The following is a 15,307-nucleotide window of genomic DNA, read 5'->3' on the forward strand; positions in this document are numbered from 1 at the left end:
TTTTATTGAAAATGATCTGAGAGGAGGCACCCACGTTTGTTGCAAAATAACTATACCTAGATTATGTTCATGAAGAAGAAGAAGTTCCAGATACGAGAAGGAAGAAAGTACGGAGCGGTATTTCCACTGAAGAAGTTTTAGGCCCGCCCATGATTACTGACTGTTGAAAGAAGCAGCAACAGCCTCTTTCAGCACATCAGTCCGGGGGATTGCTTTGGGGGGTCGTTTCTTTGTTTTGGACTGCGGAACAACTGACTTCGAGGGTGAGGAAGAAGCTCGACGCTTCTGGGAAGGGCAGAGCATTTCAACATCTGTGGTGCAAATATCTACGCGAGTGGCGCTGCCAGCAGCGCTGGTGGCAGGCGGGACTTCGGATGCGTCAGGGGGCGACATGGAGTGACTAGTGCTAGCAGCACAATCTGGGAGAGATGCAGACGTCGCCGCCGGAACAGATGATTGAGGAAGCACATATTGGCCTGAAACAAGTTGAGATACAGCCTCTGTAAAAGTGCACAGCATTCGCTCGACCTCCACAGAAAGAGCCTGTTCTACTGTGGACACTATCGAAGCAGTCAAACTTGACTCTAGATCCCCAAGGGAGGATCGCGCACAGCTGGCATATCAATTAGCTTACCATCCTTATCATCACGTCGCAAAATTTTTCGACTTTCCCTTTTTCACAAGTTATTCTATCACCCGCAGTTTCATACCGAACTTATCTCACCCCCTCAGTACTTATCATCAAGACTAGATCACATTCATAAGGTTGGCATCCCTTTCTGCAGAACAAAAACTTTTTTTTCAGTCATTCGTACCACGCACATCGAATGAGTGGAATCACCTTCCTTCTTCGACGGCCACCATCACCGATCATCATTTATTCAAGAATGCCATAGCTAACATTGTTTAACTAGGATGTATTTTATACTGTGTTATTGTTTTTTTTTCTTTCCCTGAATGCCTTAGCTAACAATGTATGTGTAGTAGTCATGTTTGTACTTTCCCTGTTTAATTAACTCCTGTTTGTTAAATTTCAGTTTTTGTAACCACTCCCCTCTGTAATGGCGTAATGGCCCTGAGGGTATAATAAATAAATAAATAAATAAATAAATAAATAAATAAATAAATAAATAAATAAATAAATAAATAAATAAATAAATAAATAAATAAATAAATAAATAAATAAATAAATAAATAAATAAATAAATAAATAAAATTATTCTTCCGCTCTAGATGTGCATAGGCATCTGCTGTCGGGAATCGCTTGTCTTGAATTATATCTAACAGGCTTTGTTCATCAGCTCGTTTCGAATAGTTCACATCATCAGCTGAGTGGTTGCAGTTGCAGAGGCAACACTGGGGCTGATCAGAGGCGCGGCTGTCAGCCGAATGAACTTAACAAACACGGCAGCGGGTCGCCGATTTGCACGCTTTACCACTGCGACGGAACCGCCAGCGATTGGTGCATTGTAGAAGAAGGGGGTGCAGAGGGTCCACACGGTACACTATAGACCAGGCCTTGAGTCAGGTCAGGATTCTGTCGCTACACGCAAGCCATTTAATTCTCTGCTGCACCGGTAGACAAAGAACCACCTGCATCCTGAAATTCTTCCAGCATTTCCTGCGGGGAAAATGCTGGGTCGACACCACGAACAATAAATACCCTTGGAGCATGCGAGCTGTTCTAGGATGAAAGCTTTCACCGCCAACGATTAAAAAATTTTGCACTGGAGCAAGTCTGTGACACAAGCAATGTCAGAGGACTTGCAGGTAATGCCTCTACGGCCGAACGGTCGAACCTCAGAGGGCTATAGAGAGTGTTTGGTTAGGGAGCTTAACTCCTGCTGAAAAACTTGAGCACTTCATTTTGATCATGCCCTCACCGATCCGTACGAGAGCCACAGGGACGACGTCAATTCCATTTTTCCACAAAGAGTCCAGCGGCAAGCTTTGGGTGGGCAAGCTGGCAAACCAGGCTGCCGACCCTCCGCCCGGGGAGGTCAGTGACAAACGCGAGCCAAACGCGCTCTCAGATGCGCAATAACCGCGCCTACAGACTTAACCTAACACCTGGCTAACGGCCTCACCAGTGATGAGCACGCAGGCACCGCCAAAACACCACGGTTGATCCCTCATCCAAGCACCAGCAGCACAGCATCAGGGTTGGTTGGTTGGTTGGCCTCAAGTAGAATGGCACGTACCCACTACGGGGGAGTGGCCAAGACACAGGCGGTGAACTGTGGTAATGATTAGCAGCTTTAGAGGAAAAGGAGTATTAATAGGGTATAGGCTGACAGATTGGACGACGAAACGAAAGGGGTCCTGTTAGCTGGGAGATCGAAGATGGGACGACGGCTTTATGTGCAAATTTGAATGCAACATATGGAATGGTTCAATTTTGTATTGACTAAAAGAGAGATAGAAAAAATAAATAAAAAATAAATAAATAAATAAATAATAATAAATGAACTGTTTGATAATCAGAAAAATGAAAATAAATAGAAATATAAGTTATTAAAATTAATATTAGCGTGGGAGTCGCTGTGTTTCTAGAAGAAATATTTGAACTGCACAGCGCGCACTCCTGTTGCTTCGTCCAAGTGCAGTAGCGCCAAAGGAAAGAACAACCTCAGTGGACACAGGCAGACCCAGCTGGTGAAACGGAATTTCTCATAGGCGCCTCCTCAAAGAAGAGAATCGGCGGCAGAACAGCAGGTAGTGATCCACTGTCTCAGGCTCGGCACAAAATGGGCACAGTGGAGAAACCGCCTGACCAGATCTATGAAGGTAGAAATTTAGCAGAGGAACTCGGCATCGCAAACGCGTGAAAGAGACCTCCAGTCTGCGCGAGCTCCAGTCTTTGCTACTCCAAGGGTGCAGAAGGTGCTGATATTCGGGAGATGAAGTAAGCGCCGAGGCTGAAAATTCCTGAAATATTGAGTAACTGCGAAACCTCACCGCAGCTGTATTGCGCAGGTTGGCAGGACAGCAATTATTGGGCCACAGAGAGAGGTCCTTGCTAATGAATCAGCAACCTCATTTAACTGAATGCCCACGTGACCCGGTACCCAAAGCAACCTCACCGAATTTAGATGGAGCGGGATCAGCTGCTTAAAGAGGCGTAATGCCCGAGACTCAGAGGGTGATGATAATGAAAAGCAAATAGAAAGAGAGTCCGTCATAACCATGACTTGGGAAACGGCAGGATCTAATTTACGTAAGGCTAGAATTACAGCTAATAATTCGGCCAGAAAAATTGGAGTGAAGTCAGGGAGACGGAGAGAAAAGGACCATCCCAATGCAGGTGAAAAAATGCCCACACCTGCCTTTTCACGATCCTGCGAGGCATCGGTAGCAATGAGAATATGAAAAGGAAAGGACCTTAGGTGGTCCAGTAACAAACCGTGAAGGATAGGAAAGGGCTGGAGCTTGGCATTCGATGGGAAAATGTTATCAAATGCAATCTCGACTGAAGGTGAGATGTTATACAGTGGATGGATATCTGTGAGCTTAATGCTTAAGGGATCGAGGAGAGACTGCACGAAACATATCTGCGGAGTATGCAAACGAGACAAGGTGGCATTTAAAAAGACTGCGGGTTGACTAAGAAATATTACATTGGATGTGTGGAGAGGAGAGTCGCACAAATTTAAAAAGGTTTGGACTGTTAAAAGGCGAAATCTGGCTAATAAAGATGGAATTCGCGCCTCAAGGTGCAGGACAACATTAGCTACATACTTTGGAAGTCCCAAACAGAGGCGCAACGCCTCACGCTCCAAGAGCACAAGCGGGCGAAGTTTATAGGCAGGAGCTCCTGAGAATAAAACATATCCGAACTACAAAATTGGGCGGACATACATTTTATAGATCAGCAGAAGTGTGTGCCTTCTCATCCCTGACCTAGCGCTGCAAAGCCGACGCAGGATGACAATGGCCCGAACTCCTTTTACAGAAACTTGCTCAATGTGAGCCCGCCAGGAAAGAGTAGAATCATATATCACTCCAAGATACTTCACTGTTTGAACCTGAGGAATTATATGATTTCTATAAGCAACACAGATATTTACAGAATGAGAAACCGGGAAGACCAACAAGGCGCATTTGTTCACATTGAGGGACAGATGAATACTTCCTAACCAGTTGTCAAGAATATTGAGGTAATCCTGCAAGATCTGATACAGATAGTGAATATCTTTTGCAGAAGCAAAGAATGCGATGTCGTCAGCGTACACGTAAGTTGTAACATTATGGGTGCATGGAATGGAGCTTAGAAAGATGTTAAAAAGAACAGGGGAAAGAACTGAGCCTTGCGGTACACCTCTTGTCTGTCGAAATTTCCTTGAAGAAACACCATTTCGGCAGCAATAAAATTCCCTGTTTTCCAGGAAAGCAAAGATGCAGGCTACGAAATAGTTTGGGAAATTAAGGTTCTGTAATATGCTTAACAGCATCGAGTACTCGACGCTGTCGTAGGCTTTACTGATACCCATAGTGACAAGCGCGGCAAACTGTTTAGTGCTGCGAGCTAATTTATTACGGCTCTCAAGGTCAGTATGAGCACACCAAATCGAACAGCCCGGCCTGAAACCAATTTGACAAGGATTCAAGATATCATTTGCAGAAATGAAATACATGATACGTCGAAGCAGAACCCGTTCCACCAATTTCACTAAATTCGATGTTAATGAAATCGGGCGTCTGTTGTCACAAGTGAAACCCTCCCCTTGTTTTTTAAGTAGTGGAACTATTTCCGCAAGACGCCACTCATGGGGTATCCATGGAACTTTAAGGGAATGGTTCACCAGAGCCAATAGATATTCAGGAGATTCGGTAAACAAAATTTTAATCATAGATGTAGTGACCTTTTCGGGGCCAGGAGCCGCTGGTGATAGGCGCAGAACAATTTGCGAAAGCTCAGGCATAGTGACCTCAATGGAATCACTTGACATGCATGAGAATGTAGGTGGAGAATGAAGTGCAGATGTAAATCGACGTTCTAGGCCACCCGCAATTCCCTCTAAGGCCTTAGCGATGTCAGCAGGGGATTGAACGAGGGATTCAATAATGACAGCCGGTGGAATCACTTTCCTTCTCATAAAATTAAACAAGGCCCGTTTATTTCCTGACTGAGAAAGAAAATCATAATGACTTGTAATATACTCCTCCTTCGCGCGGGAGATAGTGCGCTTAAATATTGCTGCGACATACTTATAATCTAACCAATTTTTTGGGCATTGATTTAGGAGGAGTTTCTTCCAGGCTGCTTTCCGCCGTCTATAGGCACGCGTGCACTCTGCATTCCACCAATTATTGGTGATTGCATCCTTGGATCCTGTGACAATGAATTGAGACTTTTGCCTTGCGCGTTCCAACATTGTGCATATATGTGTAGCTTTGCATTCGGAACTTGTAGTGGTGTTTCGGTCCGAATCGATTGTGAGAGCTGATTTGAGAGTGTCGTTAAAGAGACCGTAATTTATGAAGGGTGCGCTGTTGTCGTTCGGGAAGAGTTAATTTACACGCAACCCTGAAACTAATCGGTAGATGATCACTGTTTGTCGCGCAGTCAACAGGCGCCCAAGACGTGACAGAGACTCCTGGGGAGGAAAAACTTAAGTCTAACACAGATCGGCATATACCACGTACAAATGTAGGCATTCCTGAATTGTTGCAGACTATGTTGTTGTCGCAAAACCAATCAAATAGTCTAGAGCCGAAACAATCTGTTTTAAACCCCCACGTCACGTGGTGCGAATTAAAATTCCCAACTAATAAAACCTGAGATCTACTGCTAGACATCAATGAGTCAAGGGGCCGAGTGTCATGCACACCTGAAGGGAAATATGCGTTAGCTACAGTAAAGGGCTGTTGACCTGGGATATTGAGATCAACCGCAAGTATTTGGTACTGATTGTCCGCATACTGAAAAGAAATGAAGGCCCTGTGACAAAACTTTAAGGAAATCATCAACAACAACCTTCCCCCTCGTGAAGACCTGTCTAGCCGGAACGAACAGTAATGTTTGAGATGATAATTAATATCCGAAGTAAGCCATGTTTCCTGTAACGCAATTACATCCGGTTGAAGTTGATTGCATAGGCATATTAAATCTGTTGAGCTGAGAATATAGATCGGCAATTCCATTGGAGAACACTTAACGACCCTATCTTGGCGGGATTGCAGCAGCGGCAACTGCCGCTTCGAGAATCCTGCTCTTAGGATTTTGATTTGCATGACTTTTCTTGGACTTGGACTGGTGACAAGATGGACCCGGAATACTCAAAGGAGACCCACTTCGTTTTTTGGGCGTGGGTATCAAATTCCATCTCAACACATTCATCAGGGGATGCGTGCATAACGCTCTTCGGGAGAGATTTTTCAGGAGTCGTTTGTCGCCCATGCTGACTTTGGCCCTGTGGAGCGCTATTGATGACCACAGACGGTGGAGGAGCAGCCGAAACCATAGAGGACAAGAGCGGAGCGGCGTGCGCTTGCAGCAGATTAGTCATCTGGGTAGCTACTACCTGTGATATGCACGTGGATACAGTTTCCATAATACGTTCCATTGCATTCGCCACTGCTTTTTCAACCGCAGCGGTAATTGCTTGTGTCCAAGAGGCGTCCATTGCAGGTGGACATTTGGCAGCCGCACTAGAATAACATGAGGCTCTTTCTTTGACTGCGGCAAAGGCCTCTCGTCGCGTGCATCGACGTTTATCTATTATCTCTAGAACTTGCACTTCTTGAGCCCGTGCAGGACAATCAGGACAGTTGGCAGAGTGGGCACCACCACACAGGCAACATTTTTCTTGCTGTTCAGGGCATTCTTCTCTAGCATGGCTTTCGCCGCATGCACAGCACCGTGAGCCCGATTTGCAGGCTTTGGCGCTGTGGCCAAATCTCCAACAGTTCTGACACTGAAGGGGACGAGAGTTAAATGCGTCAACTCGAAACACTAGTGGCCACACTTTGATCTCTGAAGGGCACACTACTCCTGCGAATGTGGCTATGACGGACTCTGTAGGTATTTTCACCCCCTCTACCACTCCGCTGCAACGATGGACCGCAATGACGCCCGCAGACGAGAGGTTCTCCAGCGTTTCCGAAGGTCTCAATCGAGAGTCAACATCTCGGACTAAGCCCTTGGAACATGCTAGATGAGGCGGAATAAATGCGCTCACCAGGTGGTTGGCGAAGGCGGTAGACTTCAAAAGGTCGGCGACACATTCCTTGTCCGGTGACCTGCACAATATCCCACCCCTTCCGAACTGCCGCACATCTGTGATTCGCATGTAGTGAGGCGATGTGGTCTGAAGGGCCACCTGCACTGCTTCCAGGTTGTTTAAACGACACGCGCCTCCATAAGCAGGAACTAAAGTCACAGGAATGCTGGTTACTCCACTGCGAAAAAAGACATCGATTGGAGCTGGTCCTGTGCAAGAGAGGCCGACCAAGGGGAAAACCCTTGGCCGGGAGAAGAGGTAGACATTAAGCCGTCGTCCCGCGCCCAATCACCCTGTAACAGGAGCAGGCGCAGAAAACAAGAAGGAGAAATTGGGCAAGCTAGCACAACACCGCCAGGTACTCAGCCGCTACCCCTCGTCTTCTTTCAGGACAGGTGAGCTTCCGGTCTTCGTCATCTTCCATCGAAGCGCCATCAGACAAGCATGCAGCAAGCCGCACGAAATGAAGGGAGATTAGAAGCAGTGAAATTGTTATAAGACCCAATGCTATCGCAATGTCATCGGGATGGTAACTAAGCGACCTGCAAAAAATCCTTATTCTGAGCCTATTCTGTGCTTAGCACTCATTGTAATTGTTGTGGTAAATGCCGTTGCATTGTTTTATAAATATCCTCGGCGTCTGTTAGTTTTGTACACAGACACAATAACGCGCTGTCTAACTGTAGCAGCGCATAGAAATAGCAAATAAAAATAGTGCAGAGCACATGTGTGCATGCAGTGCGTGCCAGAAGTAAAGGCAGAGCGGTATTTTGGGGCTCACTTCGTAACAGTCACAGTTTTCTCTCATGTAGTACCTCAAGCTCCAACAACACACACCAGTATAAGCATCTAGCCTCTCGTGCAGTAGTGCCTTCACAGCTTGTCTTATGTGTTTATTACTCAGTGATATCGCCAGAAGTTGCCCACTATAAAAAATAACTCGAGTTTTAAAACAGCTCTCAGTAAGTGTGAGGGAGGGTCGACAATGTGAGGGTGAGGGCTAGGAAGGCCGGGATTTTTCCGAGGTGAGGGTGAGGGTGAGAGAGGGCCGGTAATTTTTAAAAATGAGGGCGAGGGGCGATAGGGCCATGGATTTAAAGTGACGGTGAGGGAGGAAAATAAAAATGAGGACATTTGCCCACCTTTGGCCACGAGGCTAATCACTACATTAGCGCTATTGCGCCTAGAAAAGAAGCCCTACAGTAAGCAGCAAACTGCACAGCAAACGTGTCAGATGCACTGAAATAATGTACCAAATGTGTGCGTACGCAAAGAAGATACAGCAAGATTTCAAGAACGTTGTTTGTGGTCTCCGCAGCAGCAAGCGCGCCTATCAACGCGCTAGACGTATGCATACACTGCGGGCATGGTAAATCAAACGACGCGCGCTAGTTCCGTAGTATTTCTATATATATACATTAAAAAACAGTACTTGGAAACAGAACAAAACTGCTAGTAAAGGTATTTAAATTCACGTATGAAACCAGTGAAAGCGTTGAAAGCTCTAAATGCGGTGAAGTGGATGAGTTTTACAGTGGCCAGAGCCGCCACCTGTCAGCCAATCATAACCGCCGTAGCACGTGCGTGCTCTAACGGCCGAACGGGCGAAATTTGAAACCCATTGCCGTTGGATTGTCCACCAGCCGAGCAACATTTTTCCGGAGCTCCAGCTTCTAACTTTCTTGTGACTTCGTTTTGCCTCTACTGCCTCCAAGGTAAGTACACCGGTTCTCATAAGCATGTATCTTGCAGGTTGGCAGTTCTGTCGGGATTGCCTGCCCTCGGTCCTTTCTGTGTGTTCCCTGATGTGATTTGTACTGCTTCGTACATTACGAAATCACACCACTGTGAGAAACGGATGACCAGGGACGCCGCGATTCTGCTCGGGCTGTGTTGTCTATAAACACAGATTAATTATAAACTCAGCCTGCTTCCAAATTCGGACTCTTTTTCGCGTCTGTGGTGTAGAAACGGTTCTCCGAGCCATTGAGCACTCTGTGCCGCGTTCATTTGCGATGAACCGTTGGATAGCATTGGCATAAATTTCAAGCAATGCTCTGAATTCTTTGGGCGCCTGATTAGGTGCGACGGCTGACTTTTGAATCGCGACGGGCAGTTACATAGCCACGAACCCAACATCGTGCATCCCAGTGTGTCGTTGCAAGCTACTGAACTTCTGTATCTGACCAAGTTTTCGGTTCTTTTTCAAGACCCTTTCAAGAAGTTGGATTGACCACCAGCAGAGCAAAGTTCTTCCGGAGCTCAAACTTCTAACTTTCCGGTGACTTCGTTTTGCCTCTAGTGCCTCCAAGGTAAGTACACCGGTTCTCATAAGCATGTATCTTGCACGTTGGCAGTCCTGTCGGGATTGCCTGCCCTCGGTCCTCTCTTTATGTTCACTGATGTGATTTGTACTGCTGCGTACATTACGAAATCACACCACTGTGAGAAACGGATGACCAGGGACGCCGCGATTCTGCTCGGGCTGTGTTGTCTATAAACACAGATAAATTATAAACTCAGCCTGCTTCCAAATTCGGACTCTTTTCGCGTCTGTGGTGTAGAAACGGTTCTCCGAGCCATTGAGCACTCTGTGCCGCGTTCATTTGCGATGAACTGTTGTATAGCCTTGGCATAAATTTCAAGCAATGCTCTGAATTCTTTGGGCGCCTGATTAGGTGCGACGGCTCACTTTTGAATCGCGACGGGCAATTACATAGCCACGAACCCACCATCGCGCATCCCAGTGTGTCGTTGCAAGCTGCTGAACTTCTGTATCTGACCAAGTTTCCGGTTCTTTTTCAAGTCCCTTTAAAGACGACTGTTTTTGGACATATTTTACTGTTGTTTTGCTTTTTTGTTTTTTCGTGCAGACATCAGGAAACATGCAGACCACTGGCAAACCATTTCCTGTTCGAGTGGCGATTCGCTGCCGACCGCTAAAAGGAAAGGAGAACAAAATATGCCAGGTCTGCGCACGGCCAGAGTCGAGCGAGCAGACCGTGGTGGTTCGTGGCCAGAGAGAGTTCACTTTTGATTACGTCTTCAACGAGACTGTGGGCCAATGTGCGGTCTACGAGGCCTGTGTGGCCGACATGATTCCCAAGGTCATCCATGGTAAGCATACTTCTCTGAAATATACCCCCCCCCCCCCCCCCCGCACACACACACACACCTTTTTTTCTTTCCGATTCCGCGAGTGGGGTAGGTTGGGAATCGCGAAAATGTCAGCAGGTACTTACCTTGCTTACATGCGAGTTGGTGTGAACAGCGGTGCAGGTGCCACAATGCAGTACCAGTATTTTGATGGCGAAAATTCTGATGAGTATGTAGTTTGGTTCCGACGAATGTGATGTTTATTTCTTATGTATGTTTTCTCACCACCCGTTTTTAAGCGCGTAATATCCATGTTGGCTTCAGTCTTCCTGCTTTCTTTGCTGTTACTGCTCGCATATGCAAGCTGCCTTCCTGACTGACATCATCATCATCATTTATTCCCTTAAAGGCTTCGGTTGGGCTTTTACATAAGAGAGGAGGTGGGGGGTTGGGAGGTAACGCATAAAAATAACACAAAAAAATGATGGCCAAAACAAAAGCATAAAACAGTCAAAAGGCTCAAGTACAAAATCATACTTCAAATGATGGCATAGTTTATGGAACAGACGGAGGCAAGAAATTTTGCGGCTAAGGGCTCATGGGCTGATACCGAGAGATGTCTTAATACTGCTGATGTTGTAGTGAAAGTCATAGTTTGAAGGTATCAAACGGACGGCGCGATTCTGAATGGATTCAATTTCGTCAATTAGGTACGCCTGATGAGGGTACAAAATTACTAATGCGTACTCGAGCTTCGGGTGAATGAAAGTTTCGTACGCAAGTTTACGAATGGATGGCGGTGATAGCGAAAGTGACCTTCTAACAGTGGCGTAGTCAGAAATATTTTTCGGGGGGTGTTATAGGCCACCGATTAAAAAAAAAACAGAGAGCCTACGCCCAAACAATATTTTATTCACTTTTCTGCTGTAATAAAACGGAAGAGTTAGTTGTTTCGTTCACCGCAATATCTACATAATGAGTCCACCCAGGACTTCGAGGACATGATTTGAAAAGAACATTTATTTTTTTCACACACACACGCAAAAAAACACTCGTACGAAAAATCACGGATATTTACAATATTTTCAAGTCAAGTCAACTTTATTCCAGACATGTAAAGAAAATCACATGGCTGAGGAGGAGGGAAAAAAAGCCGCAATATTGCGGCTTGACAACGTTCCCTTCCCCCAAACTACATCGGCGGCAGGGATAATTGAGAATCAGATATATTTAGAGGATATCCGCAAATGGTCCCAATACCAAACATCATTTTGAGAGACCCATGAAACGTCCGCGCGAACATTAATAAGAGATCATCTGCTAGTATACATCCACTTGACTTGCATTTTGTGATATCGTCATAATTTCACTTTGTGCACATCGCTGAGACTCCAACAGTTGACTTTCTGTGGACGTTCACAATTAGACACGGTTAATTAAGGCATTTTCGCTGTAGCATGACAACTAACTCGACTGAATCTATCTCGGAAATCTATTCAGACGGTTTATGCTACAATATATACGCTAAAGAAGCCCCATAAATGAGGGCCAGAAAGGCACCTTCTTTAGAAGCACATTTGTTTCTGCCTAAAGTGTCTGCATAACGTTCGCACAAAGGCAGCAGCGCAGACTAATATGTTTTTTTTAATAAAAGTTATTAGCCACATGATGTGCTCACTTTGACTTCTTGTTTTTGCCGCCAAATGTTAATAATTGATTGAAATAACTTCGCTCGACTGGCAAGAGCCACTGGCTGCAACAAGAAGGCCTTGTGTGGGAGATATGAGCTCATTGAAAGTCGCTAACTAGTGTACGTGTGTGCAGCACGTCGATGAAATATATCAAGATTTCTGTTTTAGAGTGTTAGGGGCTCAGTTCATCACGTATGACTGCTTGTATGACTGCATTGCCGCGGTAGTGTTTCATTTACTAGACGTTAGGTCAATCAAGTGATTAAACAGTGACACCAGTCCGAGACCATTTGCCTTGCGGTTAGTTTAGTTCTCTAAAAAAATTCTGTTCGCTTCACTTTTGCAGAATATGCAAAGCCGGTCAAAAATAATTTTCGCGCATGCGTTATTTGCCCGACTCCGTCACAATTTCTGTGCGAAAAAATGTTGGTGACATTCTGTAGATGTCCATTCTGAGGTAATAGGCACATCGATCTAAACATAGTAGGACAAAGTGTGGTCATTAAGGAACATCCTCTGTAAATTAAGTATTTTGGGTGGTCCCTTCTGTAAATGTCTTCTGGATCTAAACCGTTGTCTGGGGGACGAATCAAGAAGCTGTCTTTCCCTCAATATAAACACTGTTCCACAGTTATATGCGCGCCGCAGAATGCTAACTGGGGCGCTGTTCAACATTTCGCACAGAAATGGCATTTGGTCGGCAGAATTGTTTTATGCTGCATTTGTTTGGGGGTACTTGCCTGAATCGATCAAAAAAGATCGGATATTCGCATCGTCTGCGGCGACGTCGACGAAACAAAACAGGTCGTTACATCTTGGCGATTGCACCAGTGGCGCCATCTCGTTTGTCGGTCGTTGATAATCGGCAGAGGAGGGGGAGCGTTTTACGGGAGGTTTGAAGATGCTTCTTTACTAAAGGCTTGCAAGTCAGTGGAGTTATGGCCAAACTAAGTTTTTTTGTGATCATTGATAAAGTAGTTGAAAAAGCGTCTTGAGACCTCCCGCAAAACACACTCACCCCCCTCCTTTGCCGAATCTTCACGGCTGACAAACTAGATGGGGCCACTGGGGCAACCATTCATTCATTACTAACAGCTTCTGATGTTTCGGCGTCGCCGTAGACGATGCGAATATCCCTCTTGTTTTGATCGGTTCAAGTACCCCAAACAAATATAGAATAAAACAATTCTGCCGACCAAATCTCATTTCTATGCGAAATTTTAGCTGGAAAAACTCACCAGTTAAGCTGAGAAAAGCATTGTTTCTCCGGGGATTGTCTTTCTCGTAGGTCCGATCGATCGAGCTTCGTGAAACTGCGATCGACTCAAGAAGCTGGCTTTCCCTCAGCACATCTCCGAATGTTAGCTTTCCCGCATGGATGTCAGACTGCTATTGGTGCTGCGCAAAGTGGGCAGACTAATGATGACGCGGATTCTCCACGATGCTTTTCTAAGAACTTTCAGGTGCTTGCCAACGTTTCGACAAGAGGACTCGTCTTCGCCCAGACGAAGACAAGTCGTCTTGTCGAAACATTGGCAAACACCCTGGGGCTTTCCCCTCCGTTGTTTGCCATGTGATTATCTAGACCCATCTCATCAACCTCTCTCTGCCATGGACTAGGAAATTTGGATGCAGCAAACGCTCTCTTCTTGACCGTCAGGTTCGTTATAAGTGGGCTCGACTCTATTAGTGACTTATGGCGGTCGCTTTCCTGGAAGAGATCTAATGGAGGCAATATTTTTGCCATTCGTCTACTGATTTATTTTATGTTCACTAAATTTACTTTTTCATCTGTAAGGTTTTTAGTCTGCATATTTGAGAAAACGACGGGTTGTTTTTAATGGTAGTCCGGCTTCAAAAAGTGCAGTTCCACCTTTGCCTCCCTGTGGTGCTTATGAGGTGCTGTTTTCGTGGTACTGCAGTTAAAATATTTCCCGCTAATATTAATTTTAGCAACCTGCATAGTGCCCTGTGCAACAAAAGAACAGTGGCATGGTAATTTTTTTCATCACAAGTGGCAACAGCAAGCATCGAATTGCGCATCAACCAAAATTTTACGGCTGAGTACACACTGTCTATTTCTGTTCAGTGTCTGTAGGCTGAAGTGACTTGATGCAGCTATGTGTATGAGAAATACGCTAAGCGTTGTTTAAACCTAAAAAGAGAATAGGCATTCTTTTTTGAAGGTGTCTGTTAGATAAAATAATTTATTATAACTTATATGTTAGAGATATTTTACAAGGGTGTAGTGGAAAAAACTGCATGGCATCGGTGGTGCCCAAACGCATGACCTTCCCATATAGCATGCAATGCTCTCCCAACTTAGCTAAGGTGGTGACCATCTCAGCTTTTGCTTTCGAATGCATTCATGTTGTGTGCAGTGTAATCTTGAGTATTCACCAGCGTCGCACCCAACTTGGCAGTGGACGACGCATATCCTGTGTTGTCCTTGGTTGCAATGACTGTTGGGTTTTTTTTTTTTTTGCTTTGCGCACATATTCTGGCGGAACCCTTTTCCCATCGTCCTTGCTTGAACTAAGTGTACAATATGAAACGAGTTCATGCTCATGGACATCTTTGAAACCGTGAGTGCCTGCTCTGTGTTCTAGGAAGGAATTGCACGTTAATGTCCTACGGCCAAACTGGTTCCGGAAAGACTTATACCATGGGCACATGCTGCCTTTCGAGGAGTGCTGAGTCCAGTGAGGCAGTAGGAATTGTGCCCAGGGCGGCAAAAGACCTGTTCAAGTACATTGCAGCGTGCAATGAAAGAAATTTTCTTGTGCACGCTGCATTAATTGAAGTAAGTGTTTTTTGCAAGACATCAACGTAGAATTTTTTTACAGCACCCAGTGCATGCTTAATACAACCAAACAATCTTACGGGGAGAAATCGTTAAAGCTGTTCTGCCGAATGGGCGACTATGGTCTGTCCCTCCTCAGAGCCATACATAGAAAAAAGAACTTCTTCGGAATAGAAACTTCGTCACCGAGCGGGATTTCAACCTCTGCCGGAGCAGACAGAGCACCTTAGTCTCCGGATGGCTCAGACAATTCGGCTATTGCCACAGCATGCACCAGTCATCTCTTTGCAAAATACAAAACAATTGTGCGTCTTCAGCGCATTTCGGTAGATTATTGCGCATGTTAAAAACAAGACACGAACGCTTCATGGGCAGGAATTATTCATTTTAGACGTAAGCCCTCCGGGCACCAGGTGCACTAAAGTAGTTGAAAACGATACTAACTGGAGCTTCCTACCCCTGACTGGGAGCGAAACCACCAGTGGCAACAAGAC

At 45.4% G+C, this 15,307-nt stretch overlaps 1 protein-coding gene across 1 annotated transcript in view; it reads left to right on the forward strand.

Annotated features, from left to right (window-relative positions):
* The first annotated feature begins 1,873 nt into the window (after positions 1-1,873).
* The window catches only part of LOC149351972 (chromosome-associated kinesin KIF4A-like), a 62,129-nt gene continuing 48,695 nt past the window's right edge, over positions 1,874-15,307 (forward strand). Inside the window, 3 exon segments of the mRNA XM_089575657.1 lie at positions 1,874-1,999; positions 10,097-10,340; positions 14,620-14,813. Coding sequence (XP_089431783.1) covers positions 1,874-1,999; positions 10,097-10,340; positions 14,620-14,813 — 564 coding nt within the window.

The sequence above is a fragment of the Amblyomma mixtum genome, chromosome 3 (assembly GCF_055824585.1).
Source record: "Amblyomma mixtum isolate Tamu chromosome 3, ASM5582458v1, whole genome shotgun sequence".
NCBI classification, from domain to species: Eukaryota; Metazoa; Arthropoda; class Arachnida; order Ixodida; family Ixodidae; genus Amblyomma; species Amblyomma mixtum.